At 44.5% G+C, this 22,789-nt stretch overlaps 1 protein-coding gene across 13 annotated transcripts in view; it reads right to left on the bottom strand.

The window, feature by feature from the left end:
• TCF3 (transcription factor 3) overlaps positions 1-22,789 on the bottom strand; it is a 118,882-nt gene that overhangs the window by 1,207 nt on the left and 94,886 nt on the right. For 2 of the 13 annotated variants that reach the window (XM_087922768.1, XM_087922770.1), the window contains exons 12-19: positions 19,944-20,002; positions 19,043-19,121; positions 16,701-16,774; positions 15,371-15,562; positions 13,163-13,292; positions 12,191-12,338; positions 2,793-3,016; positions 1,938-2,098 (exon numbers count right to left, since the gene is read on the bottom strand). In XM_087922768.1, the coding sequence (XP_087778894.1) occupies positions 1,956-2,098; positions 2,793-3,016; positions 12,191-12,338; positions 13,163-13,292; positions 15,371-15,562; positions 16,701-16,774; positions 19,043-19,121; positions 19,944-20,002 (1,049 nt within the window). In that variant the 3' untranslated portion in view covers positions 1,938-1,955. Of the gene's footprint in view, positions 1-1,937; positions 2,099-2,792; positions 3,020-10,968; positions 11,208-12,175; positions 12,339-13,162; positions 13,293-15,370; positions 15,563-16,700; positions 16,775-19,042; positions 19,122-19,943; positions 20,003-22,789 lie in introns of all 13 variants that reach the window. The other 11 variants (XM_087922765.1, XM_087922767.1, XM_087922762.1 and 8 more) reach the window with 7 other exon arrangements.

Raw genomic sequence — 22,789 nt, forward strand, 5'->3', positions numbered from 1 at the left:
TAGCAAACTGGCTCTCTTTTTAATTCCTAGAGAAGAAGTTTTAATTTAAACCAGCGTTTCCCAACCGTGGCAACTTTAAGGTGCATGGACATCCCTTTTCAAAAACTTCCTTACAGAAGAGCAGACTGTAAAATTTTCAAAGGTAAGTAAAGCTTTCCAATGCTGTGAGGCAACTATGGCTAGGAGAATGCAGTAAGGTCATCCCGTGGACTTTCTGGTCCTGCTGGGCTTAGATTTCTGTAGTTCCACCCTCCCGGGAGGAAATCCTCCGTTGATTGAAATGAGGTCCAATAGCAGAAATTCCTGGTGGGCTTTAGCCTCGCCTTCCTCCTCCTCCTCCCTCAATTAGGGATCAGGCCATGAGCAACGAGCATGTGAAAGGAAGGCACACATGCATTCCCCCTGTATGGCAGGGATCCAGGTTATCTGAGGAACCCTCTTAGCCAGAGGTGGACTTCCAAAAATGTAGCAACTGGTTCTCTGCCCGGTGGCTGGGTGGGCGTGGCCATGGTGGCCGTGACCTAGCCGGCCTCCACCATGGCAGATGGCGGGCGGGGGAACGTTTTCACCTCCCCGGGCTCTGGAGGCTTTCCTTGTGCCTCTGGGAGGGCAAAAACAGCCTCCTCAGGTTCTGGAAGCCCTCTGGAGGCCGGAAAAGGGCCCCTTTCTGGCCTTTCGGAGCCTCCGGGAGGCCCCTTTCCCCCCTCCCTGGGCTCCAGAGGCTCTCTGGAGGCTGGAAACAGGCCTGTTTCCGGCCTTCCCGTTTTCCACCCTCCCTGAGCCTCCATGTGGGCCCCGCAGTTACCTGGAATCCAAAACGGGCCATGTGGAAACTCCTAGGAGGGGTAGGTGGGCCCAGCCAGTCACTGCAACTACTAGTTCGGTGAACCAGAGGTGAAATTAACATCTGGTTTGCTCGTACCGGTGCAAACTGGTAGCAGTCCACCCCTGGTCTTATCCCAATGGGACTGGCCTGCCCCAACTGTACGGGCAGAGGAGGCAGGCTACGGACCCCATCGGTCAAGGAATTGTAGCTGGCAGGGTCTAGGAGAGGAACCTTCTCTGCCGTGGCTCCTGCCGCCCTCTGTAACATCTTGCCTCCTGGGGCGAGGTCTGCTCCCACCCTCCTGGCTTTCTTTAAAAGCCTGAAGACCTGGCTCTGACAGTTCGCTTGGACCCGTGGGGGAGTATCACACTGGAAGTAGCTGGTGGGCCAATGGAAGATCTCACTCCCCCGCGCATCTTGCCTCCTTCCCCAGGGGTGGGGTTTAAATTTTTTAACAACCGGTTCTGTGGGCGTGGCTTAGTTGGTGGGCGCGGCTTGGTGGTCATGTGACTGGCTGGGTGTGGCCAACTTAACATTGCTCACATCGAAGCACGCATCTCCTCGCCTGGCCTCTCGTGATTGTGGGGATGCTGCAACAGTCGTAAGTGTGAAAAATGGTCATAAGTCACTTTTTTCAGGGCCATTGTAACTTTGATTGGTCACTCCACACAAGCAAAGTACCAGCAAAGGAGGGGAAAAAAAACTCCAGAGAAGTTCCTGAGACAGGCAGTCTAGTCCTGCCAAGAATGTAATAAGGGTTAACGGAGAGGCAGTTTCTGTAAGCAACACCAGAATGTTTCCTTCCTGCCTTCCTTACAGGATTAGGCCAGTAATTTCTTCTAACAACCGGTTATCCGAACTGCTTAGAACATTAACAACCAGTTCTAGCAAATAGGTGCGAACCTGTAAAATCCCATCCCTGCTCTTTCCACCCCATCTTTGATTACAATTTGTTATTTGTACTGTTATTAGTAATATTTCTTTCTCGTCGTTTTATTGTTTTTAATGTTATAGAGTCACCTGTAGCAAGATGGGTGGCAAATAAATATTCATTCATTCACATCATGTGAAAGAGCTATATATTCCATTTTCAGTAAAAGTCCCATCCCAGTCCCAGCAGAAAGTACCTTTACATATGTCCCACGGGGTTGTGCCCATCTCCTAATCCTGCATGAGATGCTGAAAGTGCCATCTGGGGATCACCCACCACGCCAGACACTTTCTCCTCTTCACGACGTTTCAAGCAAGCTGCTTTAGGGTTCAGATTGCGTTCTGGGAGAAAGAGAAAAAAAACAAACACGCGCCATGGGAAGGAGGAGAAAACCTAGATGGGGGTAAAATATCTTGCAATGACCACAGTCTTTCTGCTGTCCTCCCCAAGAAGCATGAGAGTAGAAAAACAGGCTGAATATACATGCTGCTCAAGTGAGAGAAAGTAACCCAGCAAGGGAAACAGCAGGGTTTGTGGGAGCTGCAAGTAAGGCTGCCACTATTAGATTTGGGCTGCTATCAAGGCAAGTGGCCACTAGATGGCAGCAAAGAGAAACCAGACAATTCTCACGCTTTGCTGCCACCTAGTGATCAGCCTGTCTGTAAGCAGGCAACAGTGAGCTCTGGATAGCAAGTTGGACCGGATATGCTTAAGACGCTGCAATACTCCCACCTCTGAAAAGTCACGGGCTGTTTTTAGCCTTCATTTTAGACGCAGAATGATCTTCAATCCTTTGAACATCATTTCCGCAGTGGTCCACATGCAGCCGAAAGAGCAGTAAAGCAAAGCAAAACCTAAGAAGACGTTGTAATCAAAACCGCTCTGCTTAGCGCCCCGAGCAAAGGATGGAAGGGACAGGCATAGAAGAAGACACTCATGCGAAGAAGGGCATGTGGGGGACATCCCGGAAAGAGACAGCCTCCCACCCATGCAAGAGAATGACCTCAGGGTGGTGGGGCACCCCTAGCGCCGTACCTCGTACTTGCTGTTCCAAGCCTAGAATGACTTGTACTGCTTGCTGAAGGATGATGAGTTTGGTCTGTGCTTTGTCTGTTTTTAAGTGCATCTGGCACATGCGTCCCAGCTCTTTAAAGGCCTCGTTAATGTCCCGTACGCGCACCCTCTCCCTTGCATTATTGGCCATCCGCCTCTCCCGGTCCCTCAGATCTTTGTCCTCCAGGGATAGCGCCTCATCCGTACTGCTGGGTTCACACAGCACCACAGGGGTTAGTCAGGGAGCAAAATGTGACTTGGGAATTGGGGTGGGGGAGAGAGTGGGGGACAGTGCCAAGGTGTGGTGGAAAAATGTCCACAGGAGGCCCCTACAAGCCAAGATTTTGGGCCAGGCCAATTGGTCGCAGGGAAACCCTTGAATTGCACCATAGAGATAAGAAGCTGCCAAGGACCCTGGGGCAGGATTAAGGTTCCTGTGCCCTCTATTTCCTAGACGGTCTATTTAAAGAAACAGAAGCATTTGACATGAAACCAATTCCTTCCTTCATCAGACGACACCAGTAATGCTTGATGCTAAAGGGAAGACTCTCCTTTGCAAGTCGAGGGAATCCTGGTTTGCAAACAACAAAGCAATCAATAATGCAAAAGCGGGAACTTCGTTTCCTCCCCCCACCCAAAGATTGGCTGAACAATAGATTCTCCACTGCTATAATAAAGATTTAAGCCTTAAATAGTAGGAATCTGTATTGTCCATGCATTTGTTTTTATTTTCCCTTAGGGAATTAAAAATCAGACTTGCAATGCCTTTCTCTCTGTGTTTTAGAAAGGAACGGAGGGGGAATCCAAGTTAAGCATTAAAAATAATGGGCTGTAACACCTGGAGCCCCCAAACCATTTTATGGCTTCTGGAGCCCCCCTCAGATTGTGCTTTGTACAGCTGCATATTTAAGCACAAAATGAGTATAGGATTTGTAAAAAAAAACCTATCACCAAAAATAAAACAAGTAGTCTGTGATCCCACTTGACCACCAGCCATGAGCCCTCAAAGGCAAAAAAAGAAAAAGAAAAAAGAAAATAAATTCCAAAAAACGGTGCACAAAAGTTGCCTAGCCCGTCCAAAATGTCCTCAGGAAATTGATCCTTACACAGGTAGTCCTTGACTTATGACTGATCAAAGTTAACAACCAACCCGAAAAAAGGGGACTTACGACCTAAATTTGACATTCCAACAGTCAGGCCTCCTCTATGGTCACAGGACCAAATTTGGGGTGCTCGGCACCATGGCCACATATATAGCCATTTGCAGGGTCCTGTGGTCACATGACTACGTTTTATGATGGTTCCTCTCCCCAATGGCTACTTACGACTGGTTTTCAGGGACCAACCATGCCCATAGCCAACCACTGGTTTGCTTAACAATTGAATCAACCACTACAATAAAGTCAAATTCAGGCTGGTCATGTGATCAATCCATTTTATAACCATTTATGCGTCAGATGCCAGGATAAGAGTTCAAAAACACTACAAGTTTATTCCGTTCAACCTCTGTGCAATAATCTGTTCTACTAACGGACAAGGCAAACTGGCACCAAATAAGAGTCAATGGACTTCAAGGAGGGCTGGACATAGGTCTCTTTTGGAGGGGTAGTAACTCCAAATTGATGATGTGCTTGACCACACCCTTGGGCTGAGTGTGGTCATCTCCTAACTCATGACCGTAGCAGGCAAGCTGTTCAACTTTTACTGAGCTGCTCTAACCGGTGGGAAGGCTCAGAGAGAAACATCTGGTCCGTGTTCTTCAAAATGCTCTTCATTAGGTCAAGATTCTCCAGCACTGTTGCCTAATGTGTGCTTGAACGTGGCCCCTCTTCTGAAATATGAACCCTATCATTATAAACTTAAAACTTCATCGATCGAGTGCCTTCAGTGATTCCTGGTTTCTTCAGTTAATGGGGAAAACATTGCGCTGACATGGACGTAAAAGGAGAATGAGAAAGGAAGTGTCAGGCAGGAAAGACCAGGATCACAGGTTACGTTTTAATTTAAAGTGATTTATTGCTCATGGAATCGAACTAACAGTTTGGCACTATTTTGGTGCCAGGTAAGAGTTAACGTAATTCAAGAGCAGTTAGACTTAACCTATTTGTGGCTACTTAGAGACTCTAGGCTGAGTCCACTTTTCATTTTCAATTTCATTGAGGCAGTGGTGGGATTCTAAATTTTTTACTATGGTTCTGTGGGCGTGGCTTGGTGGGCGTGGCTTGGTGGGCGTGACAGGGGAAAGATACAGTAAACCTCCATTGCCACCCCACTCCTGGGGGAAGGTTACCACCAGTTCTCCGAACTACTGAAAATTTCCGCTACCGGTTCTCTAGAACTGGTCAGAACCTGCTGAATACCACCTCTGCGTTGAGGGTTGCATCAGGGTTGCTTTTGACCTTGGGGGGCTGGGGTGGGTATGGCCAAGCTCGACATCACTCGTGTCAGGGGAGCCTGTAGTGGCCTGAGCGGTCTGCCAGCGAAAACAGGTTCCCGATCTCTGTTTTGGCTGCAACGGCCTCCTGCAACCCTCCGCTAGTGAAAACGGAGCTTGGGAGTACCACCTGGGGCCTGTGAAACCTCCATTTTTGGCTGCAATGGCCTTCTGCAATCCTCTGCCAGTGAAAATGGAGGCCGAGAAGGCCGCAACACAGCCCTCCCGAACTCCATGTTCCCTGGCAGAGGCACCGTGGGCCGGTCAATTGCTGTTTGCAGGGCGGCCCCGCGGGCCAGATCTAAGCACCCTGTGGGCTGAATCCGGCTTCCGGGCCTTGAGTTTGACACCCCTGTCTTAAAGGAAGAGGGTCACTTGAGAATAGAAAATAGAAGCTGCAACTTGCAACTGGCTCTGTAAAGCGGCTTCCTAACACTTGCCACGAATAGAGTCTACGCAGCAGAAATAAGCAAAGCCACTCGTTAAATGAGTCACATCCAATTTTATGACCGTTCCAGCTCATTAAATGAATGACCACAGTTGTTCAGCGAACTCAAGTTCCCCTACTGATTTTGCTTGTCAGAATCTCCCTGCAGAGGTTGCAAATGGTGACCACATGACCCTAGGATGCCGTTTGTAAATACGTATGGGTTGCCAAGGGCTCAAATTTAGATCACATGACACACTGATGGTCGTAAGGGGGAGAACTGGTCATAAGTCACTTTTTTCAGCACCGTCATAACTTTGAACAGTTGCTAAAATAATGGTTTTATAATTCGAGGACTACCTGTACCAGATCTGGAAAGATCTCCATCTAAAAAAGAACAGCTTGCTTCCTCTGAAACATTGCCCATCTTCCCCCAAACCACCCAAACAGGCAAAATTCTGTAGTTTCCGGGTATAATCAAACACAGCATCAAAATTGATCCTGCCTAAAATAATGATGAGCATTGGCAGCACCTTAAACTCTTGGCAGATTGAACCTAGGAAATCCGTTTCCTTCCCATCATGCCCCGTCACGTCCTCTATTTTTCTACAGGGACAGCCTTTTTCCCCAGAGCAAAAAAAGAAAAATTCCTGAAAAAAGGTAGATATAATTGCCTTCTTTTGACAAGGGCTAGTGGATGACTCCAATGAATTAAGAACACGAGGCAACCATTTTCCACTGGAAATGATTTCCTACTGAAATAGTGTGCGAAGGCACAATTCTAGGGACTTCCGTAGCTTTGAATTAAGCAACCCTTTTCTTAGCCAACTAACAAGACGAAGTAAGATGTATTTTTGTGTGCTCTTCATTTCCAACCTCCTATACCAGGGTTTCTTAAACTTAGCCACTTTAAGAGGTCAGTACCAACTTCAATTAATGAGTTGAAGTCCAGACCTCTTAAAATGGCCAAGATTGAGAAACACTGTCCTAAATTACAAAGGCAAGCCAGAATAATATCCAATCCCAGTAACTGTTACCTCTTGATTTTTCATCTCCAGAACCACCCAAGACAGACTTCTCAATTACTTTTATCTTTTCAGTGATTCACTTACTACTTGGGAAACTTCATTCTGAAAACGACTCTTTTGTGTAAGCTTCACTGTCAAAGGTCAGTCTGGATTCTCCTACGATCTTGTCTGGGAATTCAGCCTAAATCCAAAATGAATTTTTGATCTCATAGTTTTTAAAATGGTGGCTAAAAATGTTGGGCTCACTTAAGCGCCATCTCTTCCTGGTATGTCTTCAAAATTCAAGCCAGGTATGGATTCACACAGTTTACTTATCTGAGCTACAGAATTAAAGCCATTGTCCCAGAATTAACACCTTACACACTGAAGTACAAGTTATCCAAGCAAAATCTAGCCACAACAAACTAAGCCAACAATAGACGTAACCAAATTTGAAATTAAACAAGTTGACTGTTATTTTTCCAATAATAACCATGGTTAAGTGGAAGCCAAGCTACTTTGCTACACCTGTGTGGGAGTTATAATACTGCTTAGAAGCAAGCCTCACTAAATGTACCAGGACATATTTCCAAGCCAAGTTCACATTTTTAATTCATAATTATTTAAAGAATTGTAATATTCAGTGTAAAACTAAGCCTACATACCCACAACCAACAGGAACTGTAATAGCTAACTATGAATTAAAGAAATGTAAATTGAGTATTACAGCAAACAAAATTGAAGCTGTATCCAAACTCTTGGGGATGCATTTAGCCCATTTAGCTCAGTGGCTCCTGTCACAGAGGAAATCCAGTCCTTTCATGAGGTATAATAATCCTGTGCAAGCTTGCTCTTATCCCAAAACAAATTTAAACTTTAGCAGGGTATTGAAAATAGCTATCAGTTGTAGTGCTGCCCGATTAACACCAGCTAGATGTTCCACAGCATTTTGGCTTTTATAAAATAAAAGTAGCACACTCTCAAAAAGATAGCAACGTTTCTTAAATAAATTCATAATTGGTGGGATTGAAAGGGGAGAAGAGAAAGCCCTATAGAAAATTCATCCAAAATACTGTAAGAAGTAGAAGTTTGCATTTAGCGAGGGTCCCGCTGTTTTAACTTCAATTTTCACTGCATTTTTGCTGGAAAAAATGTTATGGGCTGCCTTTTCTAGGATGACAGATGTCAACTCTCAGAAATATGAAGCTCATCTGATGGCGTATGAATATGAAGCTCATCTCTTCTTAAGCTCTCTGATAAAAAATCTCCAAGGGATCAAAAATATCCATACAAGAGAATATTTGTAGTTCAGGGTTGAACTGCGGGATCTTTGGTGTTCTCTGAGTTCAGTTGTTTTCTTGCTGACATTTGAAAATATTTACAGACCCCTCACATCCCGGACATAAACTGTTTCAACTTCTACCCTCAAAACAACGTTATAGAGCAGGGGTCTTCAACCTTGGCAACTTTAAGACTTGTGGAATTCAACTCCCGGAGTTCCTCAGCCAGCAAAGCTTAAAGTCTTAAAGTTGCCAAGGTTGGAGACCCCTGTTATAGAGCACTAGACACAAGGACAGTTTTTTTCCGAACGCCATCACTCTGCTAAACAAATAAGTCCCTCAACACTGTCCAACTATTTACAAAGTCTGCACTACTATTACTGTTAATCTTGTCATCACTCCTTATCACCCATCGCCTCCTACTTGTGACTGTATGGCTGTAACTTTGTCGCTTGTATCCTTACGATTTATATTGACTGTTCCTTAGTATGATTTAGTGATTATTATTAAGTGTTATACCTTATGATTCTGGACTCTTGACAAATGTATCTTTTCTTTTATGTACACTGAGAGCATTTGTGCGTCCAATCACACTTGGCCAATAAAGAATTCTATTCTATCCTATTTCATTACCCAAGTAGGTAACAACATCAGTGCTAGGGAAGTGCTAGAACTGATGTTATCTAGTTGGTTAATGGAATATCTGCAAGAAAATAAGCCAGTTCAGAAAGAAACAAGGATCTCACAAAGATATCCAATTGGAAAAAGAACAATTTTTTTTCAGGGGGATTAAATGTAGGAATGCCAACTGCTCACCAGTCAAGGCAAAACTTCGCTCATCTTCAACCTCAGGTAAAATGCTATGTATTCTTTTGAAATCGAAAACCAAGAGCCTGAACTCCAGACGAGAGGACCATGCGCCAACTCTTCCACTCACAGATTGTTCTTTTCCTGTTCCCTGTGCCAACCCACCTCCCCATTCCTGGTTTCTCTCTCTCTCTCTCTCTCTCTCTCTGAGCAAGCAGCAAGTACAAGGTAGAGGGTGGGAACCACCGAGAGGTCACGGCTGGGGACTGTCTGTAGGAAAGCAGGTAAAAGGATTGGGGGAGAAGTGGAGAAGAACAAGAAAACATTGGACAAGGAAATCAAAGTTATACATGTTATGACAGGCAAATAAAAGGGAAATGAAAAGTGAGAGAGAGAAAAAGAGAGAGAGAAAAGCATAAATGAATTCCAGCATTGCAACATGACAGCAGAGTACAAAACAGGCTGTGGATCTGGATTGTAAATGCAGCCGCCTCTCTTGAGGAAAAGAGTCAAATCTGCCAAGGTAACCCTACGGGATGGGTTTCCAAAGAAAGGAAGGTGGTTAGATGCTCACATGCACAGCCAAGCACTTGCAGCATTCCCAGAAAAAAAATTAGCACAAGTACATTTGGTTGGGAGTCCATCTTTCCGCTAGGGGAACCGCTGAGACCCATTTAAAATTTCCTTTCCCCTCCCTCCCTCCAGGACATTCTGCATCCTACAATCCTGACAGGGATGGTTTCTGAGGTTTAAATTGGGATCTGGGACCACGGTGGGATTGGAGGACTTGGGTTATAGACAGAAAAATGACCTTTTTTTACAACCTCACACATTTCAATGTAGGTAAAATCCCAGCTCCTCTGAGAATGTTTCACGGCTTCAAGTTGCAGGTCCCAGATCTTAAAACTACCCGATCTTAAAACTAGCCCAAGCTCAGACACAAATGTGTCTCCCAGGTGTATATTCCCTATTCTCCTTGTATACCTCCTTATCAAGGTATCACTCCTGGTCCCAATTCAGTCATTGCTGGTGATGGGCAGAGAGAGAGAGACAGCCTAAAGAGCTACACCACAGACTATACCACATGGTCTTGAGACTACTCTAGGCAGAGGGATTTACGGTAATGTATTTTCCACAGGGAACTTTCCTCACAGGACGAGAAATGCTCCTACCAAGACAAGATCTCGCCTGGGGAAGCAGAGATAGTAACTTTGAACACACGGTAACCATTTCTTTTCAGCGTTGAGGATTTCCCAAACCCTAAATCTACACGTTACTACAGGTACTCTTTGACTTACGACCACAGTTGGGCCCAAAACCTACATTGCTAACATTTGTTAAGTGAACTTTGCCCCGTTTTATGACTTTCCTCAGCACACTTGTTAAGGGGATGACGGCAGTTGTTAAGTGAATCTGACTTCCCCAATGACTTTGCTCGTCCGAAGGTCGCAAAAGGGGATTCCATGACCCCCGGGGCCATCATAAATACATGCCCCTGGCCAATCGGCTGGATTTTGATTGTGTGACCATGGGGATAGGCTGCAACAGTTGTAAATGGGAAACATGGCCATACGGCGCTTTTTTCAGCGCCGTTGTAATGGTCGCTAAACGAATACCTGTAAGTTGAGGACTACCTGCACTTAAAAGGCGTATACAAAAGTGTTCTAGGAGGCTGGGGCTGGAAAGGACTTTCCAATCGATAAGAAGGACAGGGTATATATGGTTTTTGCTGTGAATTCATCCTCGGTATCCATGAGGAACTTGACCTTTGCGGACCCTGCCCTTTTCCCCATATTTAGCAACAAAGCGCTTAGGTTCCCGGTGGGCCGCCCTCTACAGCGCTAAGTAGCAGAGAAGGAAGGAGGGAGAGAGAAGCAGAGTCCCCGTACAGGCACGAGGCTGGCTGGCATGCAGAAAGTGCAGCTTCTTTCTTTATTCCAAATGCAACACAGGAATTACAGGGGATGCAAAACAAAACGAAAACAAAACCAAACCAAAATGGAACAGAGAAGTCAAACACAAAACCAAACTTGAGGCATCATCGTTAAAAATAAATGAATAAAAGGATGCAGGAAAAACGTCAGCAGGGTGGAGAGTGTCGGGCAGGCCTGCCCAGCACGGTGGGCCGGGGCAAGGTTGAAAGGATCAGACAGACAGCCCCATGCCGTTCCGAAACGTCACCACGTCGGAAGCCTCCACTGACCTCTAACTTGTTGTTCCAGATTCAGAATAACCGACACGGCCTGATGTAGGATTAGCAGTTTGGTCTGTGGTTTTTCGCTGTTAAGGTGTAGCTGGCACATGCGCCCAAGCTCTTTAAAGGCCTCGTTGATGTCGCGGACCCTCAGGCGCTCCCGAGCGTTATTGGCCACCCGCCTCTCTTTCTCGCGCTCGGCTTTTTGCTCTGGGGGAAGAAGGTCGTCCTCCTCATCCTCATCTTGACTGATAATTTGAAATAAGAATGAAACAAGGAGAAGGGGGACATTTTTCGTGTGTGCACACCTCGGCACCGGAATATGTTCACAAAAAAAAAAAAAAAAGGAAAACTGTAATACATATAATACACACATGTGCGCACCCCTACATGCACACACGACAGAAACAAACACATCACAATGGTTTTGTTTTTTTAAAAAAAGATAATTGAAAAGGAAAGGTAGACATTAATCTATTTTGCCATCTTTGGTCAATATTTACTACATGCATGTCTGACAGGCCTCCCCCCTCTGTCCCCCAATATTCTGTTGGTAAATAAAATTTGGGTCGACTGTCCTAGAGCACATTTTACATTTGTGTGAGATAAAAGAGAGGGTCAAGGAAGTAAGCCATGCCTTTCTCCTCTACTTAGGACCTTCACAGGAAAATGGCAGCCGGCGGGGGGACGGGGGACAAAGGATCAGGGGAGATAAATAGAACCAAAAGTTACTAAGTCAAATTGTCTCGGTAATTCGGTCCTGCTTCTCCACAATTTCTCAGGGAAAAGTAGCAAAATTTGAAAATATGCCTGCACCGAATAAAAATAAAACTGATCTGAAAAAATAAAAAATAAACAATGCCAATATCTTTTATGTTCTTTCAATTAGCCAGCCAAAGGAATTGCCTGAACTGGAAAATTCCTCCTCTGTGAGGGAGATGGATGACTTCTTAATTTGATAAATAAAACGGGGGGTGGGGGGGGAATAGAGGTTCTTCCTGATCCGTTTCTCCAACAAGACAACCTGCCCCAATTTTGCGAAGACATTGGTCCATTAATAATCATAGTAGGTTCCTAGAGGTTTGAAAACTGTGGGTGGATTCTCCCTAAGACTGAAAGATTTTGAAAGAGGCTGTTTTGCCTTAAGCTTTCTTTACAGGGTCAGGATTTTGTCCTGCCCGGTTAGCCTCCAAAGGGAACAGAGAAAGGTTGAGACCTGTTCAGTGAGCACCTTGTTCTGGTTCGAGATGGCTTCAGTTCCTTTTTCTCCTCTTCCGAATTGTCAGCCACTGATGTGTTTTCGTCATCCTCCTTGTCCTCCCGCTTAATCTCGCTGGTGCCGGATGAGACGCTGGCCCTTCCCAGGCCCCCAGTCAAGCCTGCAATGGGACCAAACCAAGTAGAACGTTGACCCAAAGGGTAAAATGATAAATGTAGGAAAATCACCCTTTCTCCTCACCTGAATCAACCTGAGGAAAGTTGAAATCTTCAGCATAATTGTACTTAAAGCATCAGACTGGAAACCAGAAAGTTGTGAGGTCTACTGGGTGATTTTGGGCCAATCCCCAGGAGACACTGAGTTCTAGTCCTGCCTTAGGCATAAAAGCCGGCTGGGTGACTTTGGGTCAAACCTCAGGAGACTGTGAGTTCTAGTCCTGCCTCAGGCATGAAAGCCGGCTGGGTGACTTTGGACTCTCTCTCAGCCTAAATCTCCTCACACGGTTGTTGTGGGGAAAATAGGAGGAATAAATATTCCACATGTTCACTGCCTTGAGTTATTTACAACAATAATACAGGCAGGATAAAAAAATATATAAAAATAAAACATCTAAAATAAATAATTAATGAGATATTTTTTTGATTCTGAGTTGCAGATTCACATGAAGAGAGAGATCCCAAAAGTTTTTTGTTTTGGTCAAAAGGTAACTGGGCATCCTTAGTTTTTTCTTGAAAAGGCGTTTTGCTTCTCATTCAAGAAAAAAACACCCTTTGGGACAAAACCATGATCTGGATGACTGAGAATCTCCATAGACACGAAGAGGAAGCATTAGTTTCATAGAGAGGAGTCCATGGTTCCTTTCCTTGAATTATAAAAGGAAAATATCGACTGTAATTTTGCCAAGAGGTTAATATGCCACTTGTCCGGCACCCTACCTTGCACCAGCCAAGAGATTGGGGTTCGAATTGTGCAACTCAGCCTTACCGCTAAAGGCATCTGAAGACTGTCCTCTGCTGAGGTCAGGAAGCGAGCTGGTCTGGGCAGGGAGAGCAACATGGTTGTGGAGAAGACCAGGATTGTTAGAGAGGCTGTCTTCGGGGTGACCTCCCCCCACCTGCCAAAAAGAACAACAACAAGGTCCAGAGAGGCCAGTAGGTCAGTGACGCTGAACTGGGGAATTCTGGGAGTTGAAGTCCACACATTTCAAAGACCCCAAGGTTGAGAAATGCTGCCTTAGGCAGTGCTAGTGAGCAAATGTAGAAATTTGAAAAGGGGCGTATCAGACCCTGTTTTAAAGCCTCTGTTTTTATTCGTAAACTACAGCAAAAGCCACAGGAGCAAATGGTTTAATAATATGCCAGGACTGTTTTAAGTACTGGTTGTTAATCAAACAATACAATTCAGGTTTGAACATAATGCTAAGCCATTAGTCCAGTATGGCCTTAGATGGGGAGTCTTTGTGGATTTTATCTGCAGAATATAGAGGGCAGCATTCATCTCCTTTTTAAGTCCAAAGATATTTCCATAGTCATGTGGCCAGCATGATGTCATGTAGCGCTGTTATCTTCCCACTGAAGTGGTACCTATTTATCTACTCACACTTGCATGCTTTCAAACTGCTAGGTTGGCAGGAGCTGGGGCAAGGACGGGGAGCTCACCCCATCGTGTGGTGCTTGTGGCTCGAACAGGGGCTGGTAGCTTTCCAGCTGACAAGCCCAGTGTCTTAACTGTTGAACCATCGTGCTACCCAGTACACCTATATTACGACTTAATCTGATGTGTGAACAAGGTCTATAGTTAGGAATTTTAGACCTAGCAGCCCTCTCATAGAATCCTGAAGTTGCATTCTGACTATCAAATGCTATGTCAAAAGCAAGCGCCTGCAGGGCATGGTTAGGAAAGGGCAGGACGATCGCCACAGCGATGTTACTGGAGCTTTCAACTGGTTTTGGGCGAGTCATGAAGCATGTAAAAACAGGCATGGAAAAATAAAAATAAATCAAGTTCTACAATATTGTGGGGTCCTTGGTGCTCTCTGAGCATGGTGGTTTTCTTGCAGTTTTGGTCTCATTACCAAATTAGTAACAATGTAAGTGCAAAGCTGATGATTTGACTGATGAAATTGGGGTTGGGGGGAACCATTTTACCCAGGCTTTATATTAGACAGTTTCCTACAACCAAGCCCTGAATAACCACCTTCACCTTTTGTAGGATGCAGAAAAAAAATCCCACTCAGCTGTGAAACTCTAAAGCTGTCAGAGAAAAGTGGGATAGAATTATGTTGCTGAACGTAGGGACCATTGAAAACTTCCTTTTGATACCCTGACTTCTGTCCCTCAGCCATGACCTTATATCATAGAATATTCTCTTTTCTGCCTCGACTGGTACAACAAAGTCCCAGCCCACAATGAAAGGGTGTAAGTTTGGTAGGACTTTTGAATATGAAGAATGTTACACAGCCTGCAAGATGCATTTTTAACCTGGACAGCCCAGTGGAAGACACGAGAGATTAACCTCAATCTCCAGTATCTACAAAGAAAAGGTGGTAAGAAAACTTTTGATTGCTAGTTATACTAAGCTAGATTAGTCATGGAGAACTCTCCTGATGCTTTGGACCAACCAAGTCCCACCAACCTGCCACAAAGAAGACGGGGGTCAGGCTATTGTCCAAAGCTCCTGAGGGCAGGATAAGAAGCAATGGGTGGAAACTAATCAAGGAGAGAAGCGACTTGGAACCAAGGGGAAATTTCCTGACAGTTAGAACAATTGATCAGTGGAACAACTTGCCACCAGAAGCCGTGAATGCTCCAATACTGGAAGTTTTTTAAAAATATGTTGGAAACCATTTGTCTGAAGTGGTGTAGGGTTTCCTGCCTAGGCAGGGGGAAGGACTAGAAGACCTCCCAGGTCCCTTCCAACTCTGTTATTCTATTCTATTCTATTCTATTCTATTCTATTCTATTCTATTCTATTCTATTCTATTCTATTCTATTCTATTCTATTCTATTCTTATTCCTATTCCTATTCTCTAGCTGTATGTCTAAAGTCAATGCATTCTAGGAACTGCGGACCAATAGTCAAGTTATGCAAATAGGCTTCTTTACAGAGCTTCTTGAAAGGAGAAGCCATAAAGCTTTAAACGATACAGCATGTCTGAAATACACCCCACTCCCCCCCCAATTCCTATCTTACCAAGTTCGTATGCCGACTAGCAATTGGCAAGACAGAGGCCGGGGAGAAAGACTGGCTAAGGCTGCCCACAGAAGTGCTGTGCGCAGAAGCGGATGCCAATAAGTCGTGAATGTCCCTGTGGTTGGTCTGGCCCACTGCGTGGCTCCTCAGCACATGGATGGCTTCGTCCAAGTGGTCTTCCATTTTGTTTTGCTTGAAGGGTGGAAGAGAGGGAAAGACTGTGAAACAGGAGTTCACCACAGACCCTGCGGGAAGGTGGTGGGGTGCGGGCCAACAGTTGAGATTCAGGCACCAAACCAAGCATGAAGTTAAAAAGCAAACACAGACAACATTTGAAGATTGGGCACAAGGCTTTGTTTACATTCCTCATCAGGTAGGCCAATGATGGCTAACCAGGTTTGGTCTCCCGTGCCAAAAATTGTGCGCACATTAGCGTGCGCGCACTTGCGTGCCAGCACCCAGAATGCAATGCGCCCACCTCCTGTGCATGTGCATGCAATCCCCCCCCCCCCATTTCCTTACCTGCACTGTGCCTTACAGGTGATTTTTCGGCTGGTTTGAGGCCTTTTTTGGCCTCCCAGAGGCTTGGAAAAAATCTCTGCAAGGCTTTTCAGGACGAATAATATGCCCATTTTGTCACTTCCGGTATTACAGGAAGAAACGGGCCTATTTGTCCTGAAAAGCCTTGCAGAGGCTTTTTCCAAGCCTCTGGGAGGCTAAAAAAGGCCTGAAACCAGCAGAAAAATCACCTGTGTGGCACGTGCATGTGCAGTGAGGTAAATTTGCCTGAGGCTCGTGTGCCGGCACAAATGGCTCTGCTTCGCCATCATGGAGGTAGGCCATTGCTAGGCTGATTTTTCAGGCACAAGAACCAAGGCTAAATAGATGGCCGCTTTGGGGATATTATCAAGAATAGGCTGGTGGACTATGCTACTGCTAAGGTTGCTAGGTCCACTGCTATCTGCTAGAAATTTATAGGTGATCCTTAAGTTACGAGCACAATTGGGAATGGAAAATTCTTTGTTAAGCAATGAAGTTATTAAATGGTTAAAGGATCATGACTTGTGACCTTTCTTGACAGCTTCTCCATTGACCTGTCAGCTGGGAAGGCTGCAAATGGCGATCACATGACCCTGGGATGCTCTAATTTTTGTAAAGGTGAGGTGGTTGCCAAGCACCCAAAGTCCGATGTTGTGACCACAGAGAGGCTGCTTTTTCCAGTGCCGTCATAACTTTGAATGACCGGTAAACGAATGGTTGTGAATCAACGACTGCCTGTAATTATTTACTGCAAAAACCAATGGGAAGTATGAGGTTGAGGGATACTTACCAAAGTATGGAGGGTGCCTTCGTAGCTTGGAGATAAGGCACCCTGTCCACTTGCTCGGGGCCACTGCGAAGAACCTGAGTAGAGGACAGACAGTAGGGGACATTTCGGCCATTAGCAAATACATTTGATAGACAGACAGCAAAGACATCCTTTCTTTTCACAACTGCCAGGATGATAGATGTAGCTCAGGGATGAACTGTGTAGTTTTTGGTGCTCTCAGAGCTGGACTGTTTTTGCAGACATTTCATTACCCAGCTAAGCAACATCATCAGTGCTTTGCAAGCAAACAACCAAACAAACTCTGGGAGCATTAATTACTCCACACTTCCAGGATACATCAAAAGCCAGGTGGAACTTCGGGAGTTCCATCAGGATCAATCGCTCTTCACAGCCAGTTTTATTCAAACTCAGGAACTTTGAAATGTGTGGACTTTCAACTCCCAGAATTCCTCAAACCAGCATGTTGGCTGGGTAAGTTTGGAAGCTGAAGTCCACAAATCTTAAAGGTGCTGAGCTTGAGAACCGGCGTTATAGACTTTTCTTTCCATTGGAAATGCGCACGCTTCCCTGTCACAGAAATGTCACAAGGAAGCATCAACCACATCTTGGAAACGCATGTCATGTTTTAACGATGGCTTTTTCCATCTACCTAGAACAGGGCTGTCAAACTCAAGGCCCGGGGGCCAGATGGGCCCGTAAAGTGCTTAGATCTGGACCGTGGGGCCACCCTTGAAACAGCGAAGGATCGGCCTGCAATGCCTCTGCCAGCGAAAACAGGCTCCCGAGCTCCATTTTTTGGCTGGATGGTCTCCTGCAATCCTCGAAAACAGGGTGTTTTTGGAGGCTACCACAACCGAAAATGGAGCTCAGGAGCCCATTTTCGTTTGCATAGTACTCAGGCCACCACAGGCACCTCCGACAAGAGTTGGAGCTGGCCACGCCCACCATGGCCACCCCCCCCCCCAAGGTCAAACACAACCCTTACGCGGCTCTCAAGGAAATCGAGCTTGATAACCCTCTGACTTAGAAGATAGAAGTTGCACTGTAGTCTTCTTTTGATGTATCATTTAAAAAGTCCCGACAAAATGAATCGGGCAGGGAAGAAGATAAAGAAGATGGAGTACAGGTCAGTTTTTACAAGCCACAGTGCTTAGTGAAGATGATTGTTTATGAAAACCGACTTGCCAAGAGTTGCATGCAGTTCTTCCATGTGACAGCAGGTGGCGCCAACAACCCACAAACTTCAGATCTGTTGATTCACACATATACCCTGAAGCTATAACTGTGCAGCTAAGCCTTAATAAATCTCAGACTAAGGCTGTCTCAGTCTCAGGTTAACAGGACATGTTGTGGTCAAAGGGTTACCTTTAGCTAGTAGTCTTAAGGAAAATTCACTTGCGTTTCTTTCTGTTGTAGTTATTACACATCCCCTTAGGTCTTTGGAAGTAGGCAAACCAACAGTATAGTAAACCGTATTTCCACACCACACTTTTCAGTCCAGTACAAAACCAAGATAACAGCGCTCAGTGATGTCATGCTGGCCAGATGACTGTGGAAATGTCTTCAGACAGCGCTGGCTCAATGAGCTTGAAACAGATACGAGGACCACCCCCTAGAGTAAGTAATGACTAGTGGAGTAAAATCCACAGGGACCCCTCTTTACCTTTAACTTTACAAAACCAAGAATTTTAAATCACTTTCAGCAAAACCTCCTATTAGCATTAGTTAAACCTACAAGTACTTATCTGTATTATTCCCCTACCTCATCAGAGTTCTATTCACATGCAAAAAAAAAATTAAAGGACATGTTTTCACCATGTCTTAAGAAGAGGGAAGAAAGAACTCCACAGGCAACCAATTTGAGTGGGTATAGAAGTTTGATTGAGTGAGTCTATACTAGTGTCCTTTAAACTTGGCAGTCTGAAGATATGTGGCCTTCCAATCCCAGAATTCCCCAGCCAGTCATGCTGGCTGGGGGATTCTGGGAGCTGAAGTCCTTACATCTTCAAGATGCGAAGTTTGAAAAACACTGATGTAGACCTTGCTCAATTGCCTGCCAAGGGGTGAGCTTAAAAAAACTGAATACTCTGCTCATTTTGCTGAATCCAGACATCTGATACAGATGGAGGTCCTAAACTGTTTGCACGGATACCCCGAATTTTGCATGTTACCCCAGATTGGTTAATGGGGCTAACACTGGATCAGTTTCAGAATAATCAGGATTTTATCTTGAAACACTCATTGATGAAATGCCAATCCCAGCTTCTCCTCTGAGATTTCCGCGCACTGTTGCTTGTTCTAGAGTTATACTGCTTTTCCATAGGCAAAATTTTACAGCTTACCTGTTATTCCCTGAGGGGAGCCCACCGGAGTGGATGGGTTCGAAGAGAAATTATTGCTAGAGTGATCTGGAGAGTAGATCTGGGGAGGAAGGAAAAAGAAAAGTGTTTGGAAGAAAGAATGGAGGGAAAAATATAATGCTTAAAGGTCTATGGAGATTCTCAGTCATCCAGGTCATGGTTGTCCCAAAGGTGATTTTTTTTCAAGAGGCAGCTGGACTTTCTGATTTTTCTGTGAAGACATTTTGTTTCTCATCCAAGAAGATCAGAGCTGAAGAAGCTTCTTGGTTGAGAAGCGAAACGTCTTCAAAGAAAAACCAGAAAGTCCAGCTGCCTCTTGAAAAAAAAGCACCTTTGGGATAATGCTTACATCCTTCTGAAAAACCAACTCCTCTTTTTTGCTTGAGGCTGGACAAAATTGGGAACCAGAATTTCCATTGCTAAGCAAGGCAGTTCTTAAGGGAGTCATGCCCAATTTTACCACGATTGTTAAGCAAATCACTGCAGTTGTTAAATGAATCACATGGTCATTAAACAAATCCAGCTTCTCCCATGGATTTTGCTTGTAGGAAGCCGGCTCGGAAGGTTGCAAATGGCGATCACATAACTCTTGGATGCCTTTGTAAATACATGCCGGCTGCCAAGTGCCCGAATTCTGATCTTGTGACTAAGGGCGAGGACGGACCATGAGTCAATTTATTTTCAGTGCAGTTGTGACTTTGAATGGTCACTAAAGAAATGGTTGTAAGCTGAGGTCAGTTTGTAATAAACAAACAATTCTTATAGTTGTAGTTCCAACAGTTCTACATTGTGCTAGTTTTGGAAGTCTTCCATATACAATGTACAAAGCGTCTGCAGATAAAAATAAAAAGTTATTAGAATGAGAAATCATAATGAGACTTACTGAAGCTAATGCTTTTCCAAGTGCATCTCCTGAACTGCCAGCGGTGGTTCCTCGATTACCTGAAGGAAGAGAAGATTAAAATCAGGAAGGACCAGGGGTGGGATTCAATTTTTTTTAACAACCGGTTCTGTGGGCGTGGCTTAGTTGGTGGCATGGCTTGGTGGTCATGTTATTGGCTGGGCGTGACCAACTTAATATCACTCACATCGAGGCATGCATCTCCTCGCTTTGGCCTCTTATGACTGTGGGGATGCTGCAACAGTCGTAAGTGTGAAAAATGGTCATAAGTCACTTTTTTCAGTGCCATTGTAACTTTGAATGGTCCCTCCACGCAAGCAAAGTACCAGAAAGGAGGGGGAAAAAACTCCAGAGAAGTTCCAGAGACAGGAAGTCTAGTCCTGCCAAGAATGTAACAAGGGTTAATGGAGAGGCAGTTTCCGTAAGCAACACCAGAATGTTTCCTTTCTGCTTTCCTTACAGGATTAGTCCAGTAATTTCTTCTAACAACCGGTTCTTTGAACTGCTTAGAATGTTAACAACCGGTTCTAGCGAATAGGTGCGAACTGGTAGAACCCCACCCCTGGGAAGGACAAATAAACAAATGGAATATCAAGCCCAGAAATTTTAGTGCTATGAATGAACCAACCACAAGAAATTCTGAGTTTGGACATCCCTGCTGGAAAGTATCTGTAAAAACTTCTTGAATATGTTTGCTTTGTTGGTCCTAGAAACATATTGAGTATTCTGCACGTAGAAACCCCTTGATCACCCATTCTGTATACTGTATATAAAAGCCAAATACCACTCCCGCATCATCACAAAATCTCCAGAACTGTAAAGCCTACAAACTTGAAATTTGGCATGTATGTTCCTCTTGGTTTCTAGGTGCTCACTAAGAAAGAATTTTTCGAAATGACCATTATCAGCACATTAGTATTTCCTATATTATTATTAACACGCTCTGATGCTAAGGAGTTCTACTCCCCCTCCCCACCTGAAAAGAAATCTGTTCCAAATGCAAAACACAAGCAGAGGAGAGTTTTTCAGTTTCAGTTTCAGTCTCAGAGCAGCAAGCAGCTTTAGTACAGAACAGTTGAGCTAAGCCACGCCTAGGCTCCTTGCTGTCTCCTTCTTGCTCACACAGCAAATACTGTTTCAGTTTTCAACTCTCACACACTTACAGGACACTAGCCAGATGAATACCGATGGATGCTGGTAGGCAGAGGCAGAATTTTCTTTTCCTTGTTTTCCACCTCAAAAACTAAGCCCGATCACATAGTTTCGTAGCGAAGCATGGGTACAGAGCTGGTTGGAGATATGCCAACATACATGGTTGTCCATGGTATGTGCTACTTATCATCCAATTTATAGAAAAACCAATTACCAAAAGAATTATTTTTAATTTATCAAGGATAGAACCAATTAGAACCAGGGAGAAATTTCCTGCTAGTGAGAACAACTGATCAGTGGAACAACTTGCCTCCAGAAGTTGCGTGTGCTCCAACACTGGAGGTTTTTAAAAACAGATTGGGCAACATTTTTCTGAAATGGTATAAGGTTTCCTGTTTGAGCAGGGCGTTGGACTAGAAGACCTCCAAGGACCCTTCCAACTCTGTTATGCTGTTATTATTAAAGTAGGATACAAAAAAAAAATGCATTTTGTTGCTCCTTTAGGGAATTTTAACTTTAAAAAATATTACTGTATTCCAATTGTTTTTAGGTTGGGTGTTATGTAGCTTTGACTACCACCTCCCAAACATTATGACTATAGGAAATAAAGCTAAGAGCCAAAGCATGTTCCAAGTTCCCATTTTTATGTAAGAAAAAACACTCAAATGTCTCATGTTATCCAAAACTTGGGACAAAGTGTTAGAACATGGAAACACTTTGTTCAAACCTAGAAAATTCACATTTTATTTATTTCATGCAATATAGTTACAATGCACTCAGGCCAACCAGGCTCAAAGTGACTAATAACAGGAGGGGGAAAAAAATCACATTAAAATAGAATCCATTATAAATCAAACAGAACACAAAGCAATGGTACCCAAAGGAAAAGCTACGACATTAAATCCATAGAATGTCCGTTCCTCCATCTGTCTTTGGGGATGGGATGAATGCAAATGCTTAGGAAAACCTGAGAGAGATGTGTTTTTTTCCTGTTCCTTGGCTAAAATACCTATTTCCTCTACATGGAGATGGGATCTAAGGCTCTAACTGGCCCTTTTACACTCAGATTTTGTGATGAGCGGGCAGGATGTGTCCATGAAGGGGGGCCGATGATGTTTGGTGACTTAACACTCGGGGCCAAATCTCTTTTCTGGGGAAACTAATCAGTCACCTCCCAGTAACTTTCCATCACCAACCACTTTCCCCAAATCTATAGAAGGAGCTAGAGATCCTTTCAAAGGGATTGCAGGTCTTTTATTTAATCTCTTAATTGCTGGGAAATTATTTATTTGTATCCCGCCTTTATTATATTTACAAATAACTCAAGGCAGCGAACATATCCAATAAACCTTCCTCCCCTTATTTTTCAACCCTGGGAAGAAATGGGTTGGACAGAGAGCGAGTGACTGGCCCAAAGCCACCCAGCCAGCCAGCTTTCATGGGTAAGGTGGAACTCGAACTCACGGCCTGCCATTTTTATGAACTGTTAATAAAATAATTGTTTGTTTTATTAAATTAAAAACACTAAGGGAAAAGGTTTGTAACATGAGAATGATATGACTAGAAGGCCGGATTCCGCGTCAGCCAACAGCATTTTCCCAGTGGATCTAAACCACCCCGTCTCTTCTTCCCTGATCCGCATTATCTCCCCTCCTTTCTAATCCTTGTTTATAACA

Source organism: Pseudonaja textilis, chromosome 1 (genome assembly GCF_049901715.1).
Source record: "Pseudonaja textilis isolate UNSWEBS1 chromosome 1, rPseTex1.2, whole genome shotgun sequence".
In the NCBI taxonomy this organism is placed as follows: Eukaryota; Metazoa; Chordata; class Lepidosauria; order Squamata; family Elapidae; genus Pseudonaja; species Pseudonaja textilis.